The 14,827-nt window shown below is 34.4% G+C and overlaps 1 protein-coding gene across 1 annotated transcript; it reads left to right on the forward strand.

Annotated features, from left to right (window-relative positions):
* The first annotated feature begins 13,458 nt into the window (after positions 1 to 13,458).
* Positions 13,459 to 14,514, forward strand: LOC124935081. The gene is made up of 3 exons (XM_047475541.1): positions 13,459 to 13,546; positions 13,610 to 13,707; positions 13,819 to 14,514. Exons 1-3 carry the CDS (start codon positions 13,459 to 13,461, stop codon positions 14,512 to 14,514), a joined length of 882 nt encoding a protein of 293 aa, XP_047331497.1.
* Positions 14,515 to 14,827: the final 313 nt, after the last annotated feature.

The raw sequence follows: 14,827 nt of genomic DNA on the forward strand, positions 1-14,827 counted from the left end.
TAACTGTGCCGCATCCTCTAAAGTCGGTACCTCAACCTCTAATATCGGTACCTCAACCTCTAATATCGGTACCTCAACCTCCTTTGGAGGTGTTGGACAGTTAACTGGAAATTTTTCGATTACCGGAGCAGTATAGACCGGTACTTGCTTTTGGTTGCATATCGCTTCCAGCCGCTCTATTTCTTGAAGTATTTCCATTTTGCCTTTTGCAAGCTTTGTTAACACCCGCGGTGCTACGGTGTCCACCGATCCCGTCTCGATATACTCTTCCTTAATTTTCCGGATGCGCTTTCTTAGTTTCCGAAGTTGGATTCTCGGTATCAGGAGACAGGTTCGGCTTTGTACCTCCTGAATTGTGTTGGATTTTGTGAGGCGCAACATCAGGTCCTCTACTTCCTCCAATCTGTCGATGCATTCCTTTTGCGTGAAGCCCGGTAGGATTTCTTTATATGTTGTACTGAACCGGTGCTCATGCCACTCCAAATATAGCTCTATAACGTCCTCGCCTCGCTTGTCAATGCCCTGAAAGATTTTCTGGGCTAATCTATCGGCCTCTGCTTCTTCGGCCTCCTCCCTCTCCGTGTGATAGCCTTCATTGGCTTCTTTATCAACCTCTTCTTCACCACTCTCTTCTCTATCCTCGGTGGTTTCAGGATTGGTGTTTGGTTCGGCATTGTTCGGACTCCGAGCCGACTGATCGTCGTCATTGACCGTTCTATCATTGGTCCTTTCCGTGTCGGTTTCCCCAAAGGCCCACTCCTCATCTTCTGTTTGTTGTGGTGGGTCTACGTAGGTTACCTTTTCTTTCCCCTTTCCTCCGGTCTTTGCTTTTGCCGGGGCATCTTTCTTTGCGGGTTTCTTCTTTCGGCCACCTGTGGAACTGGAGGCCGGCTGCGTTCTTTTAAGAAATTGCCTCGATCTAATGAGGCAACGTTTTGCTACCGCAACACCGGGACCGATGTTGAGATTCAAGTGGAGGAAGATCTTACCGAGAGGCACGGCGTATCCCCACGACCGGGTTGAATCCGGTTTCACCATGTCCATGAGGTTGCCGAACACTGATCTTGCCCAGTTGACCTCTTTTTCTTCCATCAGACCGATCAACATCTTGATTTTGTCTTTGGTAAGGTTGCTGAAATTTCCTCCCCTCGCCTGAATCGCCCTGGCGAAAATGTCACATACCGGGATATACTCTGGCCTCAGCATTTGTTTACTCCCGGATGTTGTGATCGGCTTAGTGGTTGCCGATAAAATGTGGCAAGCCGCCTCAAAGGTGTCCTGTTCTATTTCTGTCGTTGCATCCTGGCCGGTTATTGGGAGATGCAAGCTTTCGGCCACCAATGCTTCGGTGATCTCGATTTGGGAACCGCAAACTGTCGCGATGATCTTGTCGTAGGCGATGGTTGCGGTGTTGAAGAACTCTTCGACCGCATCTTTATAAGAGTGTGCTGGTTAGATAAATTCAGACCGGTTCAAATAAACCTAACTTAAACAAACATCCCATGCAGGAACAAGGAACCGGACCGGATGAACAAGAGAACTGACTGAAGAAACCTAACCGGTCTAGCTACCAAACCGATCAAGAGTATTCGGAACGTGACCGCACAAAGGAAGGATCGGCCAAAGCTCAAAACCGGAACCATCAAACAACCGATCATCCACAAGACAAGAATAACCGGAAGAAGTCCGGTTACATCAATACCAAAAGACATTCGGCCAAGTCAAATGACCGACTAGTACAAGAAGACATTTCGGGTATCTGTTGAGAATGATACCAAAGGAACAGACTGAATACTTCCATATCCATGCAAGTCTGAGGAAAGACTGTAGGCTGCAGAAAACAGTACTACCAGATCTTTCTACTTCGGGATAAGCCAGAAAGGAAATCTTCAAAGTACAGACAACTGTCCAAACAGACAGTGCCTATATCAAGTAAAAGACAAACCCGGCAGGCTTGTCCTACACACCGAATGAACAGACCGCCAGGTCTGAGAAATAATGCCAGGTTTGAGGTTGACCGTCAGGTCTGAGGAAACGACCGCAGGTCTGAACCTCTGAGACACTGAATCACTGCACCTCTGATCAGCCAATCAGATTCAAGGCAGTGAAATATGACCGTTGGCATATTTCACCTATAAAAGGAGGCAGTTGCAGAAGAGTAAATGCGAGACATACATTGGGACAACGAGCGCTAAGAGCATTTACTACAAGTGATAAGAGTGTGCTATTCTAGAAAGCCTAAGTGTTGAAAGTTAAAGTGTGTTCTACAATTTCGGTGTAAATTGTAAGAGTGTTATCGAGCAGGAAATAAGTCTCGATCGGCCTGTACTTGTATTCCTTAGTGAATATCCTTCTCGCGGTTTCGAGAGGAAGGGGTGACGTAGGAGTTTTATCTCCGAACATCCATAAAGTCTGTTGTGTTATTTACTTTCTGCCGGCTTCATTATATAACCGACTAACTTAACCATACCGCTTCAAACCGACTTTATACTAACCATACCGAATATCCAGATTACCGAAACCGACCCTCCATCTCCAAATCTTCATCATCTGAAACCTACCGTGCCTATCATACAAGCGTGCAGCTTCAACCTGAAAGCAAACCTCTTCCGCGCTTGAACCTAGTTCAAAGGTTTGTGACAGGTTGTGTAGTATTGAAACCCCGGTGTTAATCTCTAACCGGATTAACTACCACCCTACGAGTAAGAACCGCTAACCGACTCAACCCCCGGTCCACCAGCGGCGACCTAGATCCTAACAATTGGTATCAAAGCATTTACTACATTGGGACAACGAGCGCTAAGAGCATTTACTACAAGTGATAAGAGTGTGCTATTCTAGAAAGCCTAAGTGTTGAAAGTTAAAGTGTGTTCTACAATTTCGGTGTAAATTGTAAGAGTGTTATCGAGCAGGAAATAAGTCTCGATCGGCCTGTACTTGTATTCCTTAGTGAATATCCTTCTCGCGGTTTCGAGAGGAAGGGGTGACGTAGGAGTTTTATCTCCGAACATCCATAAAGTCTGTTGTGTTATTTACTTTCTGCCGGCTTCATTATATAACCGACTAACTTAACCATACCGCTTCAAACCGACTTTATACTAACCATACCGAATATCCAGATTACCGAAACCGACCCTCCATCTCCAAATCTTCATCATCCGAAACCTACCGTGCCTATCATACAAGCGTGCAGCTTCAACCTGAAAGCAAACCTCTTCCGCGCTTGAACCTAGTTCAAGGGTTTGTGACAGGTTGTGTAGTATTGAACCCCGGTGTTAATCTCTTACCGGATTAACTACCACCCTACGAGTAAGAACCGCTAACCGACTCAACCCCCGGTCCACCAGCGGCGACCTAGATCCTAACAATTGGTATCAGAGGTTAGAACCAAAATACATGAATCGCATTGTCATTGGCCACCATTGAGGTTCATCTCACATTCATGTTCATACTAAATTCCTCAAATGAACGCGCTCATTAACAATTATTTGTAGGGAAGAGTCAAAAAAATTAAAATTATGGGACTTAAGCTTAGTGTAATTTTTAATTTCTGCAAACATGCGAGTTGAAAAAATTAAATCCAAGACAAAGTATGCACAATTTATCTTGTTTACCGTAAAATCGAATACAATATTACTATTGTTTTTAAAAGATTTGGATATAAAATCTTAATAAATAATAATTTGTTTTAATATTGATTTTAGAAATAATAATAATAATAATACTTATTTATTATATTTTAATAAAAATATATTTTGATATATTTTTTTTTATTATTTTATTAATATATATATTTATAAATTTATGAAATGATCTAGATCACTTTTAATGGTAATGATTTTCAATTAAATGTATTTAGTAGAAAACAAATTTGAGTAAGATATAATATTGTCTCAATTTCTTTTAGAATTTATGTTAATATAATTAATTATAATTTTTTTTATTATGTTTTTTAATTCATTATTCTAAATAAGTTATTTTCTTTTAAATTATATCCAACATATAGACAATTACACTTGCACCTTTTCAAAACACTTAAATCTTGTTCAATTAAAGTAAAGTATAATTATTTCATCTTGTAATTGATTAATACCATTGTTATTGTTATGTAGTTCAATATAAGATAAAATAGTGTATTTTTTCATAAAAGTTTTTATTAAGGAATAAGGATGCTAACGACTATTCTCTGGACGGGAAGGGCTCGTCATCGTGAATATAAAATAAAACTGAAATCAATCGGATCCTCGAGTTCGAGGATGATCATTCATTGATAACCGGGCTCTAAATTCATATAGATTTATTCATTGATAACCGGACTCTAAATTCATATAGATTTATTCATAAAATTTGTTCATATATTTTTATATATTATTCTTAAGTAACATTTATAATTATAAGTTTAGTCTTACAATTTTTTTTCTTAACTCAAATTAACATAAATGTCTAACTTGACTTCTAGTAAATGAGTGGAGGGGGATGTTTTCTATGTTTTGGCTTACTTTTATGAGGTGGAAGTTTCCCCTCAAGTGGCGCTTCCCCCTCAACTGGCGGAGATGGATGATGCGGAGCTGGTATAGGCTTTTGTATTGGCGGCGATGGATGATGCGGAGATGGTGTAGGCTTCTGTATGGACGGAGGCTTCACAAAATGGTCTGACTCTGATAGATAGTACGGAATTGGAGTAAGATTCCCTGTGGGTGGCGGTGGATGCGATGGATGTGGTTTCTTATGCGGTTTATGGATCACCTGAGGTAAAGGAGACACTGCATTTGTGTCAGCATCGACGACGATGGTGGAGAGAGTAATTACCACCAGTAACAAGATCAACAATGAATGAAAACTAAACTCCATGATATACTACTCTCAACTCTCAAGTTACTGCTTGTAAATTATATTTGATAACACTAGCTTATATAGAGAAAAATAGAGTCCATATTTTACAACCAAACGAGGTCTTATGTGAGAGATTTTGAGAATTTGTTTGTATTCACGAAATCTATAGTTTGAAAAGAGAAGAGGACATGCAAAGAGACACGTGGGCAAATAATAAATAAAATAATGGATGAGTAATGTCCAATTTTTAAGTGATGACATGAATTTTTTGAAATTAGGAAAAGTTTGACAAAGTAATTATAAAAGAAATCCAAATATATTAAATTAATTTGCATGTATATCCAAATAAATCAATGTTGTATATATTATGTAATATTTGTTTTAAAGAAAAGTGGAAGAGTGAATTTCTTTTTTAAATTTGGCAATTGGGCTTCTAGTGAGTAAATCGTACTTAGCCCATGGGGTTTTGTTGAGTTTTTTAAGGTCAAATATAAGCAACATATTCATTTAAAGCGATTTAGTGACATGTTGATCTTTTAAAACGATTATTATCACTGTACTGTCTTGATTTTGTTAATTTTTATTTAATTCAAATTATAAGCAGAGTTAAATAAGTGGATCTATATGGGTTAACTTTTTTTTTTTTATGAAAGACGACAAAACGTCAATTAAATAAAAAATTAAAGACACAAAGGGGCAAAGAAGTTACATGAGTTCAAATAAAATCAGAGTAAAAATAAACTGAATGAAGGACAATAATGAAAAAGAGATAACAAATATGGTTAACTTAAGTCTAATAAAAAATTATTATTTCTTAAATCTATATGTATTCAAAATTTGTAAATATATAATATATGAGTAGAGATGTAGTATAGTGAATTTTAAATAAATATTGTATAACAATTCTTATAATTCTAATTTCGAGTCCAAACAGAAAATTATTATAATTATCTATTATGTTGTGTAGAATTGAATAAACAACTCTAATAAGTTAGTCTGGAGTACCATACAATCTTGTTTTAATATATATTTAATATTTTAACTTAATTATTTTATTATAAAATAAATAAAATATTTTTAAATTATGATTTTATTTATAAATAAGATTAATCATTTTAATTTTATATAATAAATTAATATTATTTTCAAATCCAATATTTTAAACAATGATTTTATTTTAAAAGATTTAGTAAGATTGAAAATTTTCATTCATATTAATTTATATTTATAATCTATTTTATCAATATACAGTATATAATAACATTTAATTCTACCTTTGCTTAATTTGGATACTATAATGAGTGAGTGAGAACTTAGTTCTTCACACATTTATAATATTGAATTATTTATTTGGACATATGTTCGTCCAAATATAAAAGAAAAAAGAAGAAGATAGAATTCACTTTCCTCTCCCTTTATTTTATATGTATATCCTCGTTACCTAAATTTCTATATTTCTTTTAGAATGAAAAACTGTCCCAGCTCAAATTGATTTTGCTAATCACTTGTTAAAAATTTTGACAACCTTAACTTTTATTTATGTCTATAGACGTTTTAAAATTTGTAAACCCTAGCACATAATAAAGTATGTCACATTAGACATCTTTTATTTTATAGATACATTTAAAGTAGACTGTCTAAACTATCTTGATTATGATATTAACCAAAAATTAAAAGAGCTTGAAACACTATCAATGAATCACAATAAGCTCTTAAGAGGTTTTATTTTCATCAATTAAATGCTCATTCACTTCAATTGGTTTTTTATATAAATCCTAATCACTAATATCTGTGTCATCGTTTTTATAATAAAACTTGGGAATACATTCCAATATTAGTTAAACTAGCCTGTATCCCGTACATTTGCACGATTAATAATATAAAAAACCGTGAAAAAAATATTACGGTAAAAATTTTATGGGCGGGTCAACCCATAGTCCAACCCAAGTATTCATTTACTCTCACATATATCCAAATTAATCACAGCTCTCGACCCGGCAATCCGGACACTTTAAAAATTAATCATCATTATATATATATATAGATGAAGGCAATCATCAGTTGATATTGCAACAAAGCTAGAGGAAAAAAATATGTCTTTTATCTCTTCAATCATGTTTGGATGATATAATTGGAACTTCAATGTACGATAAGTATTAAATGGATTAATCCAAAATTCAATCCCAACTAAAATACTAATTTGAATTGGTTATTTCGGATTGAATTGAGTTCGGATTTAATTAAATACAGAATGGATTATGATTATCCAAATATTTAAATAAAATAATCCTTTTCCATAGTTTTTACTTATTTCACCACAATATATTATTATTTTTTTAGCATTTAGGAAATCATATTTATTTATATATATATATATATATATATATATATATATATATATATATATATATATATATATATATATATATAATGTTTTTCAATTTTTTTCTTTAGGCAATTATATTTGTTTTGTTTTTCATTTAGGTAACTATAAATTTTTAATTAGTCAATTAAAATTATGATTGGATAGATAAAATATTATTATGAATAAACAAAATATATTATTTAAAAAATTAACTATAACTTTTTTTATAAGTAGGTTGTTTATACATATAAAAGTTATATTAGAAATTAACAAAATAAAAAGAAAGGAAAATAAATAAAAGATTAAAAAAAGGTTAAATTGTACAAATTTAATCCGTATTAATCAATATTATGAATTGGATTACAGACTGAAATAATATAATTTGGATTTAATATAAATCGAGTAAAACATATTAAATTACAAAAACATGGATCTAAATGTTTAAGTTCTATATTTTTGTTATGATTTTTGTATTCTCTTTGGAAGCTAGTTTACTCCATCCACTTAATTGGTTGATGAAGTTTAAACTGTAAATCGAAATCGAAATGAATTTATGTGGTAGTAGTTTATAGCTCAAATTTATAAGTAGTTTTTTTGTTATGCAAGAGAGATGAGAAATTATGTTTATAGAAGGGAGGAGATGAGAAATGAATACTTCATATTAGAAAATAATATAGATTATAACCCAGATGTCTAGGTCTATCGCATTAATCCAAATATCTCAGTAAATACTAAAAGACTCGGAAATCACCTAATAAATTCTAATAATACTCCATAAAACTCTAAATATTAGACATCATCGATGATACAATAGTAAGTAAGTTGTCGATTTACCTCCTCGTGACACATACGATAATGATGTAACATAATACACCATACCGTTTTTTATGCAAATATCATCCGTAAGAATTTTACCGTGAATAGAGCTTCATTTAAAGAACGAGATCTTCCATTAAAATTTTAATTCTCAAAATTTTTTTCAATCATAGCGAATAAATCGTAACAATTCCCCCACATTGAAATTATCGATCAATGTGATCCAACGAATAATCGACATTTTATTTTTACAAATCAACGTTCCCATGTGTTGCTATACACATTGAAAAACCCACAACCAATTAAAGAACAAGACAATTATTGGCATTTAAGAGCCAAAAAATAGAAATAAAAAATAGAAATATGTGGCTTGAACATGGGTATTATTTTTATTCTAAAAAATACACTTTGGATGAATTAAATCCATGCAAAGTGTAAACAATTTATCTTAACCATTAAATCGAAAATGTTACTACTGTTTTTAAAAGATTTGGATAAATAAAAGTTTGATGGTTAATAAAAAAAGTTAAGTGGAGTTAAGTCAAATACAACCCCACATAGATAGGCGCATGGTTATTAAAAATAGGAGCACCATTATCACCAATTAATTAGATAACTCTTTAATGCCTATAAAATAGGTAGAGACTATAACAAAAACATTTAAATCTACATTTAATTATTATGATTTTATGATTTTAAAATGGACCAACGATTTTGATTTAAGTAAACTCTTACCATTTTAAATTTATGATCTAAAATTCTAAAATTTTTACATTTTTATAAATTATTTTAATTTTACGATTAAATAAAATTTTATATAATTAGAGTGAATTAATATTACAAATTAAAAAAAAATTCAGATAAATGAACTAATATAATTAATTTTGTAATTATAACTTATTTTATTTATAATTGTTTTTTAAATTAATTTTATATTGAATTATATATATAATAATATTAATATATAACAAATATTTTTTTAAATAAATTATATATTTTACATTACAAATGCTTAACAAGTTTAAATAAATTATTAATTTTAATTACCTTAATTTGGAAATCATTTATGAGAAATTAAAACGTTATTATTAGATTATAGCTCTTGAATTTTCATTTCTTTAGAAGATATTGTATAATTATTCTCAAGTTTTTATTACTTACTTTTAAATGAGGTTCAAAGTCATATTAAGATAGTTTTGAATAGAGTATGTATAATATTTCATCTTATTATATAATAATACAATTATTAGTATTTTTTTATAAAGTTCTTTATAAGGATAGTAATTGGGTATTCTCCACACCGGATGGGGGTAGTCGTGATAGAATAAAACTGAAATATCCGTAAAGTTCGAGGATGGTTATTGATCGATAATCGGTCTCTAAATTCATGTCGATTCATTCATAAAAATAGCTCATATATATTAAAATTATTGTTAAGTAACATTTATAATCCTAAGTTTAGTTTCGAATTTTAATCGGGCTCTAAATTCATGTTGATTCATTCATTCATATATATTAAAATTATTGTTAAGTAACATTTATAATCCTAAGACTAGTTTTCGACTGCCTGTTTTTGACATTTCAATATACTCACTCCGTTGAACAGAAACAAATTCTGTCAACTTATAATGCTCACCACTCACACAGAATATGTAGTACTGTAATACACTTGAGATTCTAACACACTCTTTTAGAACTTGTAAGTTTCGAAAGCTTGAGCGATTTGTTAGCAAAGAGAAAAAGTGTCGGAAAAATGTGTCGAAGTAGATTGAATTTTGTCTTCTTAAGTAGGCAAATATATCAACGGATATATTTGTGACTTCAACGACTATATCTGATTCAAGAGACCACTATTCTTCTCTTTGATTGGTTAAAGTCTAGAATAGTACAAAATAAGAGATATTCTTTGATATTGCTTGTACTTTGATTATAATAGGTTAAGATGACATTAAATGGATTATCATTTCCTAGAAGCATACAGCAAGGATAGTTTGTCTTTTGGTGCTCTTGATAGTCTGAACTGTGATAGAAGATAGCTGCTATCAAAAGATTTTCCTCAGACTTGCACCAAAATGGAAATAAATTCGGATGTAGTGTAAAGTTGATTTTGCTGCTACTAGAAAGGTATTTATATTTTGGGAAGCAGTGAATATAACATCTTACACGCTTCATGGAATGCTGAAATGTGGAGTGTCGGATTCACTTGAAGAGAACCGATGATTGGAAAGCCGGATAAAAAAGCTGAATTCTTCCGAAAGCCGAACTTGTGAGTGTCGAGCTTCCGAGAGCCGAACTCCTGAAAGCCGAACTTCTGAAAACCGAACTTTTGAATACCAAACTTCTAAGATCCGATAACTTCCAAAAGCCGATAACCTAAAAGCCGATCTTCTAAATGCCGAACTTTTGAAAACCAAACTTCCGAATATTGAACTTCTAAGATCTGATAACTTCCGAAAGCCGATAACCTAAAAGCCAATCTTCTCAATGCCGAACTTCTGAAAACCGAATTTCCGAATACCGAACTTCTGAGATCCGATAACTTCCAAAAGTCGATAACCTCCGGAAGCCGATCTTTCTTAAGTCTAAAGTCGGTTTAGTCTGCATATTATTATTTTGCCACAATTAGTTTCTTATTTTAAATAGTTAATTCACAAGTTGGGCATTATATTGGGACAATGTCATATTATCTGCCGCAACCCTGAGTTGAGTAATATTCTTTTGTTTATATGCTTTAGGCTTTTTGTAGTATTTGCTTGCATGCCAGCTTCATCCGCATTTACCTCGTCCTGAATACGTCGGGCAACCTTTTCATCAGCTTATTTAGCGGCTCAGCATTTGCGGTCTCTTCCTCTTGAATACGTCTGGCAGATTCTTCATATTCCCTCAGTTTCTCAACATCGGATACATAACAGATCCTATAGCATTGGAATAAGGCACATTCTTCATTTCATGTCAAAATTTTCACAAAGCGATTTTTGCACATGCATAACAGACTTCAAACATGGGCTAACAATCAACATGTCATCCACATACAATAAAAGAAATACATGCACAAAGTCTATATTCTTGAAGTAAAGACAATGATCAGAAGAACTTTTTTTAAACATCAAAGATTGCATGCACTTATCGAACTTGATATTCTATTGCCTAGGAGATTGTTTTAAACCATACAAGACTTTTTTAACAAACAAACATGATCAGGCAACTGGGGGTCAACAAACCCCTCAAGTTGATGCATATAAATATTCTTATAAAGTTCATCATGTAAGAAAGCAGTAGTAACATCCATTTGCTTAAATTCCCAATCAAAGTGAGCAACTAAAGTAAGTATAATTGTAACAGTAGTGAATTTGACAACAAGAGCAAAAATTTCAGCATAATCTATTCCCTCCTTTTGAGTAAATCCCTTGGCTACTAACGTGGCCTTAAATCTAACTTTTTCAGACTCTTGCTTCACCTTATACAACCACTTGCAATTCACTAAGGAGCAATTATGAGGTTTAGGAACAAGTTTCCAAGTATCATTGATTCTTAGGGAATTCATCTCATTATTTATAGAAATAATCCATTTAGTAGAAAACTTAGACCTCAAAGTTTCTTTGTAAGAGTTAGGCTCATTACAGTCTAGGGATTCAAACATGTTAAAAGCAAATTCAGATATATTGTAATCATTCAAATTATCATCCCTAAATCTAGCAGGCATTCTAACATTTCTTCTACTTCTATTCCTAGCAAGTTGATAGTCATGCAAATCATCAATATCATGCACATTATCATGTTCCACCTCATTGAGAACATTCACATCATGTTCAGCAGGTTGATCAAAAACTACATGCACATGCTCCACCTTATTAGGAGCATCATTAACAAGAGTGGGGGACATAGATAAGCAAGGAAAATCATTCTCATTAAAGACAACATCTCTATTTATCACATCCAGTTCAATGAAGAATTTTTCCTTCAGTTATTCGATCTTCCTTACGAAGGATTTTCTAATTTCCCCTCTCTTCTCACAAATGCAAACGAAGAATTTTCATTCTTCTTCTCTAACTCCCTGAGACCGGTCAACAACCACGGTCTAAAATCCAACCTGAGCCCACACATTCAAGTCCTTCATGATATTATCGGCATATCTATCTTGTGCTAGATACTAAATCAGTTCTACACAAGAAAAGTTTATGACATGATGGTTTTCATTGTCTCCAACACCCCAATCAACTGGTCCTCAATAATCTTTGAAAACTTGAAGATGATGATATTGTCTCCTCGAAAGAAGATCGGCTACACTCCTCAGCTCAGCCGACTCTTTCAGGCTCGCTACCCTAATATCGGTCCAGGATCCCTTGTGAGCCCGACCAACATGCTAACCAAGGAATTGGTGGAAAGATGGATTGAGAGGGAAGATGCTGGGAATTAAAATTATTATTATGTACTTGTCTTTAATGAACAAACGGTTATTTTGTTTCTCTACTGGTTGCTGCATTTTTAAATTTGACCGCTATGTGTTCTCTAAATGTTTTTAACTTTGATGTTTTTTTTTGAAAGCCTATAGCTCATTTAATTCGATTTCTTTTAATTCGGTTCTATTTTAAACCGTTGTAAAATTACCACACAAAAATGAACTGTTTTTAATTATCTTACCGCCTAAACTTACCGCTGAAATTTACTGCCGAAATTTACCGCCAAAAAATTATCGCCCTTATTTTGGAAGGAAACTTTTAGCGCCCTTTCAAGGTGGCCGTACAATAACGTGTGACGGTTCAATAACTTAACCTTCACACTTATCTTATATAAGGGTTCTTGTATAAATGATCACTCACAACTTATCACGTTTCTTAAAACTCTTCTACCTTTGCATTCTCTCTCTACAAATTCACTGAATCTTCAAAGCTTAATCATGGGACGAGATAATGTGTTGTTTACTCACATCGTTCCGGTTGATTTCGAAGATATTAAGAACGCTGGAACAACCGAAGTTTAGAAGATCATAGATAGGATCAAGAAATCGGGTTGGAGCACTTCCTTGATGGTCCGTACATATGCTATCAAGGCGTGGTTCGAGAATTATTTAACACAACAAAAATAAAGAAGAAGATAATCCATGCTGAAGTAGGCGTAGCAAAATTTGAGGTTTCTGAACAGGGTTTCGCCGAAGCCCTTCATCTTCCAACAGAGGGGCGTGACTTTTCAACCGACCTTTCAGAAGACTCAACTCCAAACTTTCAAATGATTCTTTCCAACACTGGTGAACCGGCGCAACTGAACGAAAAGAAAAGATCCTTGCGGTTCGAATATTGGATTCTCTACGACATCGTTTCTAAGGCACTTCAGGGCAGAGGGGGTAACTTCGACAACATCACCCGGTCGAAATTTGAAATGATGGCTGGCATTTTATCGGATGAACAGATAAACGGGCGGGTATTCTTTTCGAAAGTTGGAGCGATATGGTGTCTCCTAAGACCAACTGGTGCTTAGGTTACGCCATGCAGATCGACAAGATTTTGCTTCATCTAAATATTCCTACCGGGCCAGGTATCCTTCTCTCTAACAGCAAGATTTTAAATTATTAAAATATTGAGAAAAGTTGTGTTACAGCCGCTAAGGGTAAAGAACCCAAAGTAAAGGAACCTAAGGAAAAGAAACAACTAAAGGTGAAAAAAACAAAAGGGAAGGCCAAAAAGGGTAAAAGAAAGGTTGTTGAAGAAACCGAAACCGGTAGCGAGGAAACCAAAACTTCTCCATTACCAACTGCTCCCATACACACCGCTCCTGAAAACCGCATGGTCTCTCCCATCAACATTTAGACTCGTGTCGAGTCTACCGCCAGTGCGGCAAGCCGCTCTAGATCAAAGGGAACCCCTCTCCCAGAACAATCCGTTCACAATGAGGTAAATATTCCTACTTCCTCTTCTATTCATGTTGTCAAGGACACTGCAACTATGCCGGTTGAGCTTGCTACCTTAGATGTTCAACCGATAGTGTTAGATGGCATTAATAACGTTGTGGATGGAATCAATCGGATGGAAGAAACCAATGTGACTAGTAATGTTGATGCAACTGGTCAGAATGTTGAAACTGACCGGGCAGGTTCTGAAGATGATCGACACACCGATCTTGAGCAAGAAAAAGCCAAGGAGCCGACAAAATCAAATGAAGATCAGGAGATGAACCATACCGAAACCGGAGTCAATCCAGGTCTTCATGAGGAGGAAGTGATTGTTGAAGATTTAGTTGAAACACCGGGCCCTCAAGATAAAGAGCAAGAGGCCGAAAATATTGTGAACGAAATTCTGAAGGAGGTTGATGAAAGGGCACTGCACACTTCCAACATGTTCTATGTATGGGCCAATACAAGAATGGAGATTAGTTTAAAAAATGATCTTCCTGAGATACCGGAGGAGAAAAAATGGTCGGAGCGATTTGGAAGAAGTGGATTTTGTTTTGGCAAACACAACCTCTGTCCACGAAGCCTTATCAAGATATTCCGTCGTCGAAGCTAACTCGAGACGGAATGAACTGCTACCGATTATTGCGAAGAGGGAAGAGGACTTCAAATCAGATGAAGATGTCACCGGAGTGAACGGTCTTGTCCTCTCAATGCTGAAAAACATAATGAGAGATCTTGATGCAATGGTCTACAAGAATGACGAAACACCGGTTGACGAAGAAGATGATATTCCACATATGAAAAGCAAACCGAGAATTCACATTTTGAGGCTGGTCAATCTTCAAAACCGCCATAGTCTCCATCGGTACAGGAAATATTTGAAACTAGGGATCAGCGGCATGGGTCAGAAAACAAACATTCCTCCG

Source organism: Impatiens glandulifera, chromosome 4 (assembly GCF_907164915.1).
Source record: "Impatiens glandulifera chromosome 4, dImpGla2.1, whole genome shotgun sequence".
In the NCBI taxonomy this organism is placed as follows: Eukaryota; Viridiplantae; Streptophyta; class Magnoliopsida; order Ericales; family Balsaminaceae; genus Impatiens; species Impatiens glandulifera.